The sequence below is a fragment of the Pristis pectinata genome, chromosome 12 (genome assembly GCF_009764475.1).
Source record: "Pristis pectinata isolate sPriPec2 chromosome 12, sPriPec2.1.pri, whole genome shotgun sequence".
In the NCBI taxonomy this organism is placed as follows: Eukaryota; Metazoa; Chordata; class Chondrichthyes; order Rhinopristiformes; family Pristidae; genus Pristis; species Pristis pectinata.
In genome coordinates, this window is record NC_067416.1 from 21,691,548 (window position 1) to 21,705,719 (window position 14,172).

General features: G+C 40.8%; 1 protein-coding gene across 7 annotated transcripts in view; it reads right to left on the reverse strand.

Moving 5' to 3' along the window:
• fam53b (family with sequence similarity 53 member B) overlaps window positions 1–14,172 on the reverse strand; it is a 90,225-nt gene that overhangs the window by 28,478 nt on the left and 47,575 nt on the right. For all 7 annotated transcript variants that reach the window (XM_052027823.1, XM_052027822.1, XM_052027827.1 and 4 more), the window contains one exon: window positions 12,534–13,321. In XM_052027823.1, coding sequence (XP_051883783.1) covers window positions 12,534–13,321 — 788 coding nt within the window. The remainder of the gene's footprint in view (window positions 1–12,533; window positions 13,322–14,172) is intronic.

A 14,172-nucleotide genomic window follows, 5' to 3' on the forward strand; every position in this document is an offset into this window, starting at 1 on the left:
CTGATAAAGGGTCATTGAACTGAAATGTTAACTCGGTTACTCTCTCCCTTCTCTGATGCAGCCTAATCTGCTAAGTATTTCCAGCATTTTGCAGTTTTATTTAAGACAAGCCAGAACTGCTTCATTTTTAATCATAAATGTAGGATCTTCAGAGAGAGCCAGCTGTAGGCCAAGCAGATTCTTCACTTGAGTCGAGGCCAATGCTCCATAAATGCTTTATAGCTGAATACAGCAACAGAAGGATGTTAGTGAAGTGTATGGTATCATAAGCCTAAATCTTTTACAAGGTTTGGAGTGACACCAAGGTGATTTACATTGTCGCAAGACATAGTTCAAGGCTCATTCAGTAACACTTATGATGCCTGAAATCAGAAATCATAAAAAACCTAGGATACTGAAAGATGTGGCTGTGCTGATTGAAAAAGAGTGACCCCCATCCTAATTCCACCTGTCAGCACTATCTAGAGCACCAAACCACAGCTTCACGTGTCATGATGGTTCTTACCTTTTCCACCCTCTCAGGCACTCTGTGTGAAAGATTTTTTTTCTCATCTTCCCTCAACCTATTACTTCATGCTCACTGGTTTGGTTTCCTCTGTCACCTAGACCCTTCAGTTAAGTCTCCCCTAAGCCTGCTTTGCTCCAAAGAAAATAATACCAGTTTATCCATTCATTCCTCAAAGTTACAATTATCCAAACCCGGTAATACCCTCAGAAACCTCCTCTGCATCCTCTCCCGTGCTAAGATGTTTTTCTCAAATGAATGCCCAGAACATCAAGAATTTACAACTCTTGTATAATCTCCCTGCTTTTATATTCTATGCCTCATTATAAAGGAAGGCACGCTGTTTGCCTTTTTAACCATCTTGTTAACCACTCCAGCCACCTTTAAGGTTCTGTGGACATAAACTCCAAGGCCCCTTTGTTTCTCCACTCCACTCATTCTCTCACGATCCCAAATGCTTTACCTCACACTCTCTAGGTTAATTTCCATTTGTTACTCTTCTGCCCAACTGATTCCTCAACACAAACCACAGAGACAATTTTTATACCACTTACAAACTCTTTGTTATGCCCCCTATATTTCATTTTAAAATCCTTGGCTCAAAGCTTCTAAAATACCTCTGCAATAATATTGCTCCTACAAAGTGCACATCAGCAGAGCAAACTAGTTTGAGGTTTTAAAATTATGCATAAAGTTAACCTCAGCCCTTAATCCTGTGATTCTGCTAAAGGTACTGTAACAGTATGACATTCCAAAGTTTCAAGTGGAATCCAAAATGGCTGGACTCCTGATCTTCCCACTTTGAACATTTCTGATTGTATCTGGATTATTCCCAGTGGTAACAGACAAGATCAAGGTAGTCCTCTGCTAGTAAAAATAACGAGCAACAGCAGCTCCTTCAGCCTAAGCTGCTTGAACACTTCATTTGGTTGCTAACTGTAAAGCAGCATTAGCTGAAGCTGACAGCAGGCTGTCTGCCCACGCTTCTGACATGTGACATAATAGGAGAGAAAGAAGTTGAAATATGCAAATAGAGAGGCGTAGGATGGAAAATGCAAATACTCACCAAGTCCCAACTGCATCAAATACAGAAGAGATCTGAAGTTAAATAACACAAAAACATTCTCTGCATGAGGTCAAAAACCAGAACTGATGAAGGAACAAAGAGACTCTCTTCACAATCTTGCCTGCAGCCCAACCATCCATGTCCTAAATTATTTCAGACCTTAGCCATCATCTATGCCAAGATCCTTTATGAATGCAAAGAACTCCACATCAGAAAAAGAAAAAAATGTAAACTTCATCTTTGAACCAGAAGAACGCAAAGAAACCTATTTCACTTGTGAAAAGGATTGAAGGAGAAATAGTGGCATAAAAAATGTTGGAAAACAAAGTTGAGATCTTCCAAGCACCAGTGCAATATTCCAGCCACCCCAACCCTGGATGCATCGATATCAATAAAAACCACAGAAAATGTGTATTGGATATACGATTCAAATGGATATAATGCACTCAAAGTTACAACCAGCATAGCACTAGGGTCACAATGAGAGACAAGAGAGATGAGTAGCTGTTACTGTGCTACACACAGGTATCTTTACACAGCAGCAGCTTGACCAGCTGCCTCAATACCTCCAGACCAGCCTGGGTAGCAGCTATTGGTGCTGCTTTCCAAAAATAACAGAAGTAGGCAGATAAATGAGGGTGGATGATACCTGCAGTAAGCTTTAGTTATAATCACAACAGTAATCTACTTCAATATTAGTGACACAAAGAGAAATTCCTGCAGGTGCTTGAAATCTGAAATATAAAATTTTGGAAAGCACTCAGCTGGAAGATCTATGGACCATAATCGTTCCTACAGAGCCATAGTTCAGCACAGCTTAGACTTCAGTTGTGTGTGCGGTCAAAGGCAGTGCACTGAGCGTTGGTTGCCAGTGCTTCTAACTGTTCCTTCCTCTCCTACTCTCACTGTTGAGACTATCAGTGGAGCAATGCTGAAGAAACAGTCTGCATTAGACTGCTCACTTTTAGGCTAGAGGGCTGGCATAAGGATATTGGCTCTATCCTTTAGGGTCATCAACCCAGCAAAGGTGAGTATTTAAATTATTTTAGTTCTTTTATTGTCTTTATAATGTGCTTAATTACATTCATTTTTAATTTTTTCAAAATATTTCAATCCACTTGAAGAGGTTTTAAAATGTCTCTGACAATTAGCTTTTAAAGCCGTTAAAACCTTTTATCAATGGTGAGAGTGGAGCCTCCCCCACCCTGATAGATGCTTGCTGGGTGCACATGTCAGCTTGTCCAGCCCTCCAAATCTGGCAAATGTGCAGGTGGGTCTGGAGTGTGGGTGGTCAACAAACCTGGGTAGTAGGTGCAATCTGACCAATGGCTATTATTTCTGTTTCTCTTTCCACAGATGCTGTCTGACCTACTGTGTTGCCACTGACAACTTAAAACAATTATCATAAATAATGAATTTTGTGAAAGACTATTGTGTAATTTACATTAAATCTACAATCCTACTACCAAATCACCCGCATCTGGTTTTAATGGAAATAGGTCAGTGGGGACTAGCAGCCAACATGATCCCAACAGCCAGGAGCATTTGGGGAATTTCAGTATTTTACTGAGGTTGTGTGCCTCACCATTTTAAACTTTTTTTTAAAACACTGGCCAGCTGAACTGTGCCAACATCAGGAAACCTGGCTAGAAGGCTGCTGTGTCCAGGAGGCAAGTGTCTTTCCACTTACCTGCCAGACCGAATTTAACTGCTTCATTGACCCAATCTCCTCCCATGTGCTGGCCTCTAATCCTCCCTCTGCCAACTTCCCTGTTCTCTCCCTCTCCCTTACCAATTCCTTCCTTGGCTCCAGCCTGGTATTAAAGCCTGCCACCTTCCCCTGCTTGTACCATCTCTCTCCATTCACCACCTCCTTCCCCAGTTCCTCTCTTCTCCAAGTGCTTCTCAATGTGCCAGCTACAGTCAGCAAGCAGTGATAAGAAATAAAATGCTAATTAGATCTTGACATTCAATTGAGTAGGTCTCACAGGAAACCATTTATCAGGACTCCTAACCACAAACCTGGCTGAGTTAGTGCACGTGTATTTAAGTCACATATGTAATATTGTACTACTGCTGCCCTCTGATAAAAGCATAGTCACCTTTATTAAGAGGCACCAATTACAGTTACCAAAAAAAATCTTTTAGCAAACCCTTTTCTGTATTTGTTTGTAAGTTTCCACGGTCACCACTACAAACTGAGGAGTATTCAAAAATTGCAGGAAAGGTCAGCAGACAATTGATTACACAACAATACTGCCTATTTCTGTTTTTTTGTGATAAGGAGGGCTGTATCTTTCCCCAAATGGTTCTCCAAGTACCTTTCACCAGCGATATCGATGAAAAGCTCCCATTTGGTGTGTGCCTTCTTGTCCTTTGTACAGCTAACGTTGAGTCAATAAAATACATCAGTTGTGAAAACACAAGCCACACAAGGTATGAGTAGGTATGGTAAGGTCAACAGGCAGAAAATGGTAAAGGAACAAGTATTATTGACTGTAAAAATTATTATTACCGAACATTCCATAATTCATTCCTTTAGTTTGAACTTTAAATGAAGCTGTTTCAAAATTTAGAAATATTTCTATCCAGAGAATTTTAGCTCATTATGAAACTTCTGACATTTCTAAGGACACCCTTCCAATTGAAGGGAATGTATGATTGCAGTGATATTATAAGCTGCAGTGAAACTACTGTGGAGATCTCCCCGACAGACTTAGTAAATAATTGTACCAAACAGATTTACAGGGTGCAAAGCTTGATCCTTTGTTAAAGGTGACAACTGAAATCCAACAATCAGCCTTAGTTTTATACTCTCACGGAATCTGTGTGTCACTGGAAGGACCAATTTATTGCCCATCTTATAATTGCCCTTGGGAACCTTGGGAAAAAGGTGCAGTGCTTGTTGTAAAAGTACTTCCATGGTTCTGTCAGATAGATCACCTTAGTAGTTTGGTTCAACTGAGTAGTCTGCTAGCCCATTTCAGAAGGCAGTTTACTAAATTATGGTTGGCCTGGAGTCACATGTGGACCATATGTTCTGAAGGGAAATTTCCTTTCCTAAAAGATATATTATTGAACCAGATGGGTTTTATGACATTCCAATAGATTCCTGATCATTAACACGGGACCAAACTTTTTTCAAATTCCACATTATTGATATAAATTCTCCACATGCCTGGGTGATGCAGAGCCCAGACATGCTAAGTCTCACACATTGGATGTGAGACACACAGTCACATGATATTGCATGCTCCAATGCACCTCTCAGCTTATTTCATGCATTTTCGGGCTAGCACACATTGCAAGCACTGACTGGATAGAAGTTACAGAAGCACAACTTTTACTGTGCAATAATGGCAGGCCACAGGACAGTCAAGGGTGCTCTATGGTTGCAGCTAGTTCCCATGAACTTTAGGCAGCTGGGAAATAATTTCTGGAGACCTTCAAGAGATCTGATAACTTTCCTTTCATTTTGGTAAGCTTAATTCTGGCACAAGTCCACACCACATATTGTGTTCTTTTTAATTCTTACTAAACTTGTCTCGAGTCTGAGACGAGAAGAGCAACCTTAATAGTTTTAATCTGGTCTTTGTACAGCAGTGATCCCCGCAGAGTTGTAGCCAAGCTTTTCCCTGAAATTTGTAACTTTAAAAAGTTGAAGTCTCTCTCCGGGGAAAGAGGGCAAAAGTTCAATATTCCCAGCTTTTTACTGCCTGGCTACCAGCCCTCGTTCAGAATACTTATCTACAGTATGCCCATATCAACAGTGCTTGCGATGGAGTAAACAGATTGGCAGCATGGGCAAGTTATCTGGAATTAGAATCAGAGGATTTTAAATTTGTTAGTAATGATTTTCCCCTTCTTTGTGGGAGCATACATCCATTTTAAAAAGGATTCCTTTATAGTGAGATGGCAAACAACAAGTTTTGATAGCTTGTGGAGAAGTAGTTCATTTTGACTGCTGTTGTGATATTTTCCAGTTATATGTTCATATACCATTCCAGAGTATCTACCTGATTTATCTACCCTTTCAATCAGATTGATCAAACTAATCTTCACATCTTTTAATTATATTCCCTAAAGAAATTGAGGTTTCAGCCTCCAAGGAAAAAAACAACTTACTATTGTAGTTTGAGTCATTTGGTTTTAACTAGAGTTAAAATTAATGGAAACACTAAAATGACTATAAAATTTATTATAAAATACAACCCTTGTTCATGAGATTCTATATGAAATGGAGATCATGTTTAATGATTAGTGACATAGATGAATGTTTCTACAGTGTAAGTGGCAATTTAATGTAAATGCAATCTTATATATTTTTTTAAATCAATACCTAGAATGTTAAATCAACACCAATATTTGTGCATCAAGTGAAATGCTGAGAGAAAACAGTGGCTACTGGAATTATTGCCTTATACTCATGGTGACAGATCAAGGATGATTTGATTTTTTAGATTGGTCCAACAATTAAATTATAACTGAAGTTATAAAAACAACAAAGGCAAATACATGGCAACCTAACAAAGCACATTAATAAAATGAGAATCAAATCAGGCAATAAAATATATGTGGAATCCAAGTCTATTATTTGGCTTTATTAGCTTCAAATTAAATTACTTTATTTTTTACATTCAATTAATGTACTATTTGGTTGTACTTTGTTTATTTAATTTTAATTAATTTAGTTTCTATTCATTTATTTTGGTCTCAATTACTTTTAGTTTGGCAAAAATGTAATATGACCAATAATGTACAAATCAAATAATATTTGTGAAGCGTTTTTCAAACACTTTTGATGACTACTGTGACAAGGTCATATGGAAAATAAACATCATTGAATTGGTAGCCATTTTTAAGCTTGTGTCAAAACATTTTTGTACATATACATCTTTGTTCTGTTCACTGACTGTGTACCTGAACTAGAGGTTATTAACTCTGGTCCTTGAGGGATCTCCAAAACCTACAGGCTTTTGTTCCGATCGGCAAATAATTGTTTTTGATAAAATCCATTTGTTTGCATTCTCACTGAAGTCTAGGCCATGTATGATTTACAACATTTATCAACAGGGTGCTTGCAGTGTGCATATCAAAACTAACTACAACGTGTTGGATTAAAAACTTGGACCATAAAATGTCACCATGGACCAAAGAGAGTCTGGCCTAGATATTTCCCTGTGCAACACTCAGGAAATTGGTGTTGTGCAGTGAAAAATCAGGCCAATGCAGCACTAACCTATCTTATTCATACTTCTAAGTGAGTTAGTGGCAGTGGTTAATAAGGGTATAGATTTTTCAATGCAAAAAAGTTTGTGTGCCTAGCATGACTTCTGATGACTAGTATACCCAAACAACAACAACAACACTTGTGCAATGCCCAGAATCAGTTTCTGGCCAAATTTTTAACCACATTGGTCTAAATCATAGCATTGTTCTCTCACAGGAGAACCAGCTTTTTATAATGATTAAATAACATTCAGTTTTGGCTTCAAAGTTTCAGACATATCTCTCCAGCTTGATGGCAGACTGCTGCACGACTCTCTGCCAAAGAAGCTTCAACTAGGCTGACCCAAACTGGGATCCCAGTCACCACAGCCTCAGCTGCTTTCAGCAGGTTCATCTCAAATGTAAGCATCCAAGAATGCCAGAAAAAAAATCCAAAGACAAACTGTTTGATGTTCATCCAAACAGGAATAGAATAAAAACTGGAGAAAGACATCTGACAAATGGCACTAAAAGAAGGATGTTGCCAAGGAGGTGTCTGTCAGAGCATGATAGCCCTCTATTCATGCTTGCAGCCAAATGCCCCTTTTGGGTGTGAATGCAGAAGTCACATTTACCAGAGAGAAAGGTTTCCCATTTTGCCACAGTTTTTCTAGACTTCCGCAATGCAGCAGTGAGCAAAGTGGCAGATGTGGCATTTCTCAGCAGAGAAATTTGCAAAGATCCCCAGGCAAGGTCTCGGAGACTGAGGGTGACTTTGAGTTTAAGAACAGTGAAGGCGTGTGTTTATTCACTGTTTGTGGTCTGCCAGTTATTTCCTGATAGAACTGTGTGGAAAGGTGGTACTAACTCCCACTGTCCTGAAATGTCACGAGGAAACTTGTTGGTGCTGTCTGGAGCCAACACTAATGAATTTCTTAAAACTTTTTTTTAAAAACTACTTTAAGGAAGATTGCTCGTGAATTTTAATGCAAGAAAAACAGCAGAAGCAAAGGTCTAGGTCTCCATATGTTAAGTAAAGACACAAGTAGCACAATACCTGGAAAGTTTCACTCATTGCCCATGAGGGCAGCCAACTTTCGGCATCTCTGGGGAGAAGACTCAAATTTCCCTGCAACAACTTTCATCTTTCAAAGTTCCCACAGTTAATTAGCCTCCAACACTAACACTAAGGAACAGATGGGACACTACCATGTCCTGCTTCCCTTAAAAAGAGACACAAGCAAAAGCCTGGAAGGAAAGTTACATCACTGACTTTTCCCATTTCTGACCTGAAGTATTAAAGAAGTTAATATTGGTTTGTGAGTAACACAATGAAAGAGACTTGCTGTAAATACTCAGCAGGTCAGGAAGAATCTGTAGAGAAAAAAATCCAGGTTAACATATAAACTGATGATCAGGTAATGATTTTGCTGTTCCCATTTACATCTCCTCTGGACCATCATCTGCTGTCTCTTGTGTCCCATCCTTAATTCCTTCACTTGTCCCACTGTCAACCTCCTTTGCTTACTTCATCTTTGTTTTCATCACTTCATCTTTCCTTCCTTCCATCCTCTCATGAACAAATCCTTCCATTCTTTCCTTGCCTCCATTTATTTCTGCAGAGAAAGATTTCTTCCAAACTTTGAGCAATCTTTCCCCACCTGCATCTGCACCTCTTTGAATATTATCCACCACTTTCAGAGTTCCAAATTTTCTGGGACTCACTGTTTCCTTTTTACCACAGACACCCAATTGCTTCATACCCTCGTCTTATGCTAAGAAAGCTTGAGAACCCTTTATTTCTCCTTTGAACCAAGTTCCACTGGTCCCCATCTACCAAGACTTTCCTCCCGTTGGCTAACTTTGCATTTGGGTTGGACAAGTTCTGTGGATTTCCAATCTCCTGACACTTCCTTTAAATTAAAAGTTGGTATCATTATGCAAGTGTAGTTAATCCATCCTTGTTGTCAAATACATACACGTTCTTTGTTTCAATCCTATTCAGACCCCTCCGATCCTTCACATTTACACTTGCCACAAGCTGGAAAATGTCATCAATCTTCTTATTTCCAACGCTCTCGCCTTCAGTCCACTTCTGATACTTTTGCTACTCAATTTTCTTCTTCCTCAAATTCTCAATCTCCATTCTTGATCCGTTAAGTGTTTTTGCAGATTTTTCCTTTTTATAGGAGGAAGAATTTTTGTAACTTTTCCTTTATCTTTAATCTAATAATTTGGACACCTTTTCTCCAGTTGTGCAAATAAAAAACAGAACAACTCCAGCAACAGTAAGGAGAAAGAAAATGTTAAAGCAAAATACTGTGGATGCCAGAAAACTAGGAAAGAAAAGCGACTGATGCTGAAAATAATCCTTTGGACAGCCAGCACCTTTGGTGAGAATTAATGTTTCAGTACGATGACCTTTGATTAGAATCAGGAAAAGTTAAGAGATAAACAGGTGTTAAGATGGGCATAAAGAGGGAGAACAGAATAGACAGTCTGTGATAGGGTGAAGGGCACAAGAGATCATGTAAGAGAAGCAAGTGATATTTAAAATGAGCAGGGATTGGTAAAAGGATAAGCAGTAATATATGACCTGGATGGAGCAAAACCATTATCTGAAGTTTCTGCTGGAATATACGGTGAATACTGGAAATCGGAAGTAAGAACAGAAGAGGTTGGACATGCAGACTATCTGAAGTTGATGAAGCCAATATCGAGTCTAGAAGGATGTAACGTGACCTGTCAGAAGATGGAGTGTCATTTCTGCAGCATCACTGAGATAGTGCAGGTGGTAGAGGGCAGTAAAGTCAGTGTGGCTAATAATGAGACAGGGAATTAAAGTTGCAGGGAACTGGGAGCTCAAGGTCATGCTTGTGGACTGAAGCAGGGTGCAGGCAGTATCTATTTTTAAAATAAAGCTTTAATTCTTTGCTGTTGTAAAACACCAAATTTCAGAAATGATTAAAGAAGATCAGAATTCAGTTATGTGCAAAGATGTGCCCAAATAGTCTCAAACTCTAGGTTGCCAAAACATCAGTTAATTGGTCTTGGACTGATTACCTCACACTAACCCTGAGATATTTAGGTAGATGCAAAAATATGTAGACAGTTGTTCAAAAATGATAGAAATTTGGGAGGTTGTGATTGTTTGGTTAATCATCCCAGCCCCAGGACACTGCTGCAGGAGATCCTCAGGGCAGTGTCCTAGGCCCAACCATCTTCAGCTGCTTCATCAGTGATCTTCCTGTCATCATGCAATTAGAAGTGGGGATATTTGCTGACGAATGCACAACATTCAATTCCATTTACAACTGCTTAGCAAATGAAGCAATCCACGCCTGCACCCAGAAAGACCTGGAGAACATTCAAGTATGGTCCGATAACCAGTAGGTAACATCTCTGCTACAAAATGCCAGCCAACCACAATCTCCAACAATCGTAGGTCTAACTACCTGCCACAGATATTCAATGGCAGTACCATTATCAAGTTCTCCACCATCTACCTCCTGGGCGTAACCATTGATCAGAAACTTAAATGGACCAGCTACATGAATATTGTGGCTATTATCAAGTCAGAATCTGGGAATCCTGTAACGAATCCTGTTTAACACCAAAAGCTCTTGCACCATCTGCTAGGCACAGTTTACAAGGGCAATGGAATACCTTTCTCTTGGCTGGACGTGCAGCTCCAATAACACTCAAGAATCTTGCACCATCCTGGATAAAGCAGCCTGTTTGACACATACCCCATTCACCACCCTAAATCATCACTTCCTCTGCTACCAGGACACTGCAGCTCTAGTCTATGCCACCAACAACAAAATTCACTACGGTTACCCACCTGAACTACCTCAAGCCTCCACCCCATGAGTCTTTGGAGCAAGAAGAAAGGCAGTGGGTTCCTGGAAAAGTCACCATGTGCAGGTTCCTCTATCAGTTACACTACAACCCGACTTGGAAACATATCACCATTAGTTTAATCAATGATGGGTCCAAATCCTGGAACTTCCTATCCAAGAGTATCATGGGCCAATCTTTACCAGAGATGGCTCATCACCACCTTCTCAAGGTCAATCAGGGGAGGACATTCAGTAACTCCAGTTGTCAGGGGACCTGCTGAGCAGAAGGAGCCTCAGAAAGAGGGGTACAAGAAGGGAGGGGGCAGGAGAGAGGAGGAGAGAAAAGGGGAAGGAGCAGGACAGTGGGAGGGAGGAGAGAAAGAAGAGAGGAGTGGGGAGAGTGCACAGAAGAGAGAGTGGGGTAAAAGAGGGAATTAATCATGATTAATTTATGCAAGTAGTCCCCAGATTATGACAGGGTTCCGTTCCTGACAACTGTTCGTAACCTTAAGTGTTTGTAAGTCAGAAATGAACAAAAACAGTGTGCGGGAGAGGATCACAGAAACAGCTGTGACGGGAGAGCGGGCAGGCGCGGGAACAGCAGCCGCCAGCCGGCCTCACTGACTCAGTGAACGAGCGAGTCTGCTCAGTGCCCCGATCAGCTCAACCCAGCCCCTGATCGTTATGGCTCAGGGGAGAGGGGGTGGATGGGGAGAGAAGGCACATGGAAATGCCCCGCTCCCACCCGGCAGAAGATACAAAAAAAAAATTAGTCAACTGCCCAAGTGCAAAAGGAAAACATTTTGTGGATCAGTGCACTTGTCCTGAGTTTGGTATATTGATACTTGCAAATGTGAAAGAGAGGCCATTAAATCATCTCCTTATGTTCTTAACAAAGATGATAGATTTCCAAGAGGGTTCTCTCCTCCAGCTGAAACATTTCATGGCTCCACAAACGTAAAAGGCTGAAAACCACTTCAGTGACGTTTCAATAAGATAAACTAAAATGAAATTGAACTATCCTATTTTAAAAGATGAAAACAGTATGGAATAGTGGATTTTACCGTAACAGGAATTGGTTAGGGGTTGGTTGGGGCATCAATGAATTGATCCCCCTGCTTAAATAAAATGGGATTGCTTTGTAATCCTTGATTTTAGAGGATTGCTTACATTTTTACTGGCTGGTTTTTGATTGTTTTAGGTTGGATTTTAGAAACTCAACCACTCTGGTAATATAGAAGATCAACTTTCACCAAGTTGAATCGCAAAGAAGCTCCAAAGCTGAATTAAAAATTTAGAACATTGCAGCATGAAAGGAGGAAGATTGATGGTGAAGAAACGAAAACATTATTTGCAATTCCAACTGGACACAATGTGAAGGACATTTTTTAGGACATACCTGCACTCCAAGCAATCTGTATAGTGTTTGAAGTAAAAAAAAATGTTAATGGCTGAAAATAATTTTGTCACAGCTTAGAAAATCAGCTCAAAATGAAAGAGCTGAAATTTTGCAAGTTATTAATACTTCCAGAAACAGTGTTTTTTCAATTCTATTCCAGTCCTACACTGGTGCTCAGACAAAAATGTTAATCCCTACATGGTTTCTCTTCAATCAGCTTTTGCTCTCCTGTCAAAATGTAGTTGTGCCCACAGATGAATGACAGTCCCTTGGAAATCTAAAGTAATCTTATCAAAAGGTTGAGTAGCTTCTGCATCTGTCTTACATATTGTACAATTTAAATGCACAAGTCACTCCTAATGTGCTTATGTGGCGTGTTTATATAGAGCTGTGGTGTATATATCTTTGCAATTTATAATTCAATAATACTGCAGTTTGCTTCAAATCCACTTTGGGAAGATGGGGGAGGGGTTGAAAATGAGCGTCAGCCTAAGCCTACAGTCCATCACATACCTGAGTCATCTTGGCAAGGTCAAGGGACGGCCTTTGCTCTTCTTCTGGTCGCCGGCGTTTCATCCCAACTTTCTGATCGTTGTGGACACACGGCTGGGACCTGCATCGGAGCAGGCGGCTGGTCTGCTGCGCGTGGTCTGGGGCTGTGGCAGATGCTGTGTTTGTGGATGGCTTGCCGAGCTCCAGCACAGATATCTGCTCGTGAGATGCAGAAAGGGGTCGCAGCAGATCGACCCTGGAGGCAATTCCTGAACTGGAATCAGGGTGCAAATCATCTTCAAACCTTCCACAAGTGGGTGAGGTCCAGAAGCCCTGGCCCCGAGGGCACACAGACCTGTTGCTGCTAGCCAAGGGTTCACACGGAAAAGACAAGACATTGGATCTTGAAGGCAGACTAAAACTTGAACTCCTCTGCATTGTAGACACCCCGTTTGAACAATGTTGCACGCTGCTCCCACTGTGGCAGCGTCTTTTATCTACTGGAGTCCACACCTTTGACCCACTTGGTTTCCACGGTGACCGACAGCTTGAGAGTTCATCTGAAAATGAGAGCGACCTACACTGTCGTTTGCTGGGAGGTGCTGCTGGGTTGCTGCTTCGGTCACTGAGGCTGAGGTCTTTGATTAAACTGGTCACAGCAGACGTTGTACTTGCATCACTTGGCCAGACTGCATTCTCTTGATACTCATCTGAGCCAGTCAAACAAGTCCAAGGTGGATCCAGATTACTGGTGGTTTGCTCAAGGTCAATTTGACAATTCCTGTTGAGGTCTTTCCACCGATCACCCTCTTTTTATTTCAAACAAACAAAACAAAAAGGTTTTATTAGACTGTACCCTGATGTCACTGTATGGATTAGTTCTTAAGGAAAGAAACATTATAAAAGGAATGGTATATCATAATTTCAATCTACTATGTTAGGGTGATCAAATTTTCTAACCAAATCAGGAGACGTGACATGTGGGAGCACAGGTAACTAGGCAGGATGGATATACATGCTGTACAGAGTAAAGAGGCCAAACATTCTAGCAGCCCGTATTTTAAAAGTTGTTCATATACATTAAGAACACAACAGCAAACATGCAGGTAATTACTAGGGATATGAGATCACCCTATTGAAGTACATTCAGGCACCACTGATAAATAGTGCAATAATACGGCCCAGTCTTGCTAGCACCCATATCACAGGGTGCCAAGCACTTATAAATGCAAGCATGCACTGTGCTGAATGCGCAATTTGAAAAGTCCACATTCACTTTCGTTTCGTCTGTCCCCTTCTGAACTTGCATCTTCACCATTCCCCTTGACAGCTCACTCCCTTGATGTCCTATCCTACCACCTGTGGATCCCAGTCCTGTCCCCCATACTCTGAGCTCCTTTTCCTGATATGCTCCCCTGTCCTTGCTCCCTTCCCTTCAATTTCCTCATCTTGTCTAATCACCCACTCACTCCCCAACAATCCCCTGCCGTCTCCCCATGTCTAATCCTCCTTCCTCTCCTCCGGCACTCTTGCTTTCCCTCCTGGGAAGGTAGCACTCTTGCTGCTGTATCAGAGATTTGAGCACAAAATTCCAGGCTGATGCTTCAGGGGGTACTGCACCAGCAAAGGTGCTGTCTTTCAGATAAAATGCTAAACTGAG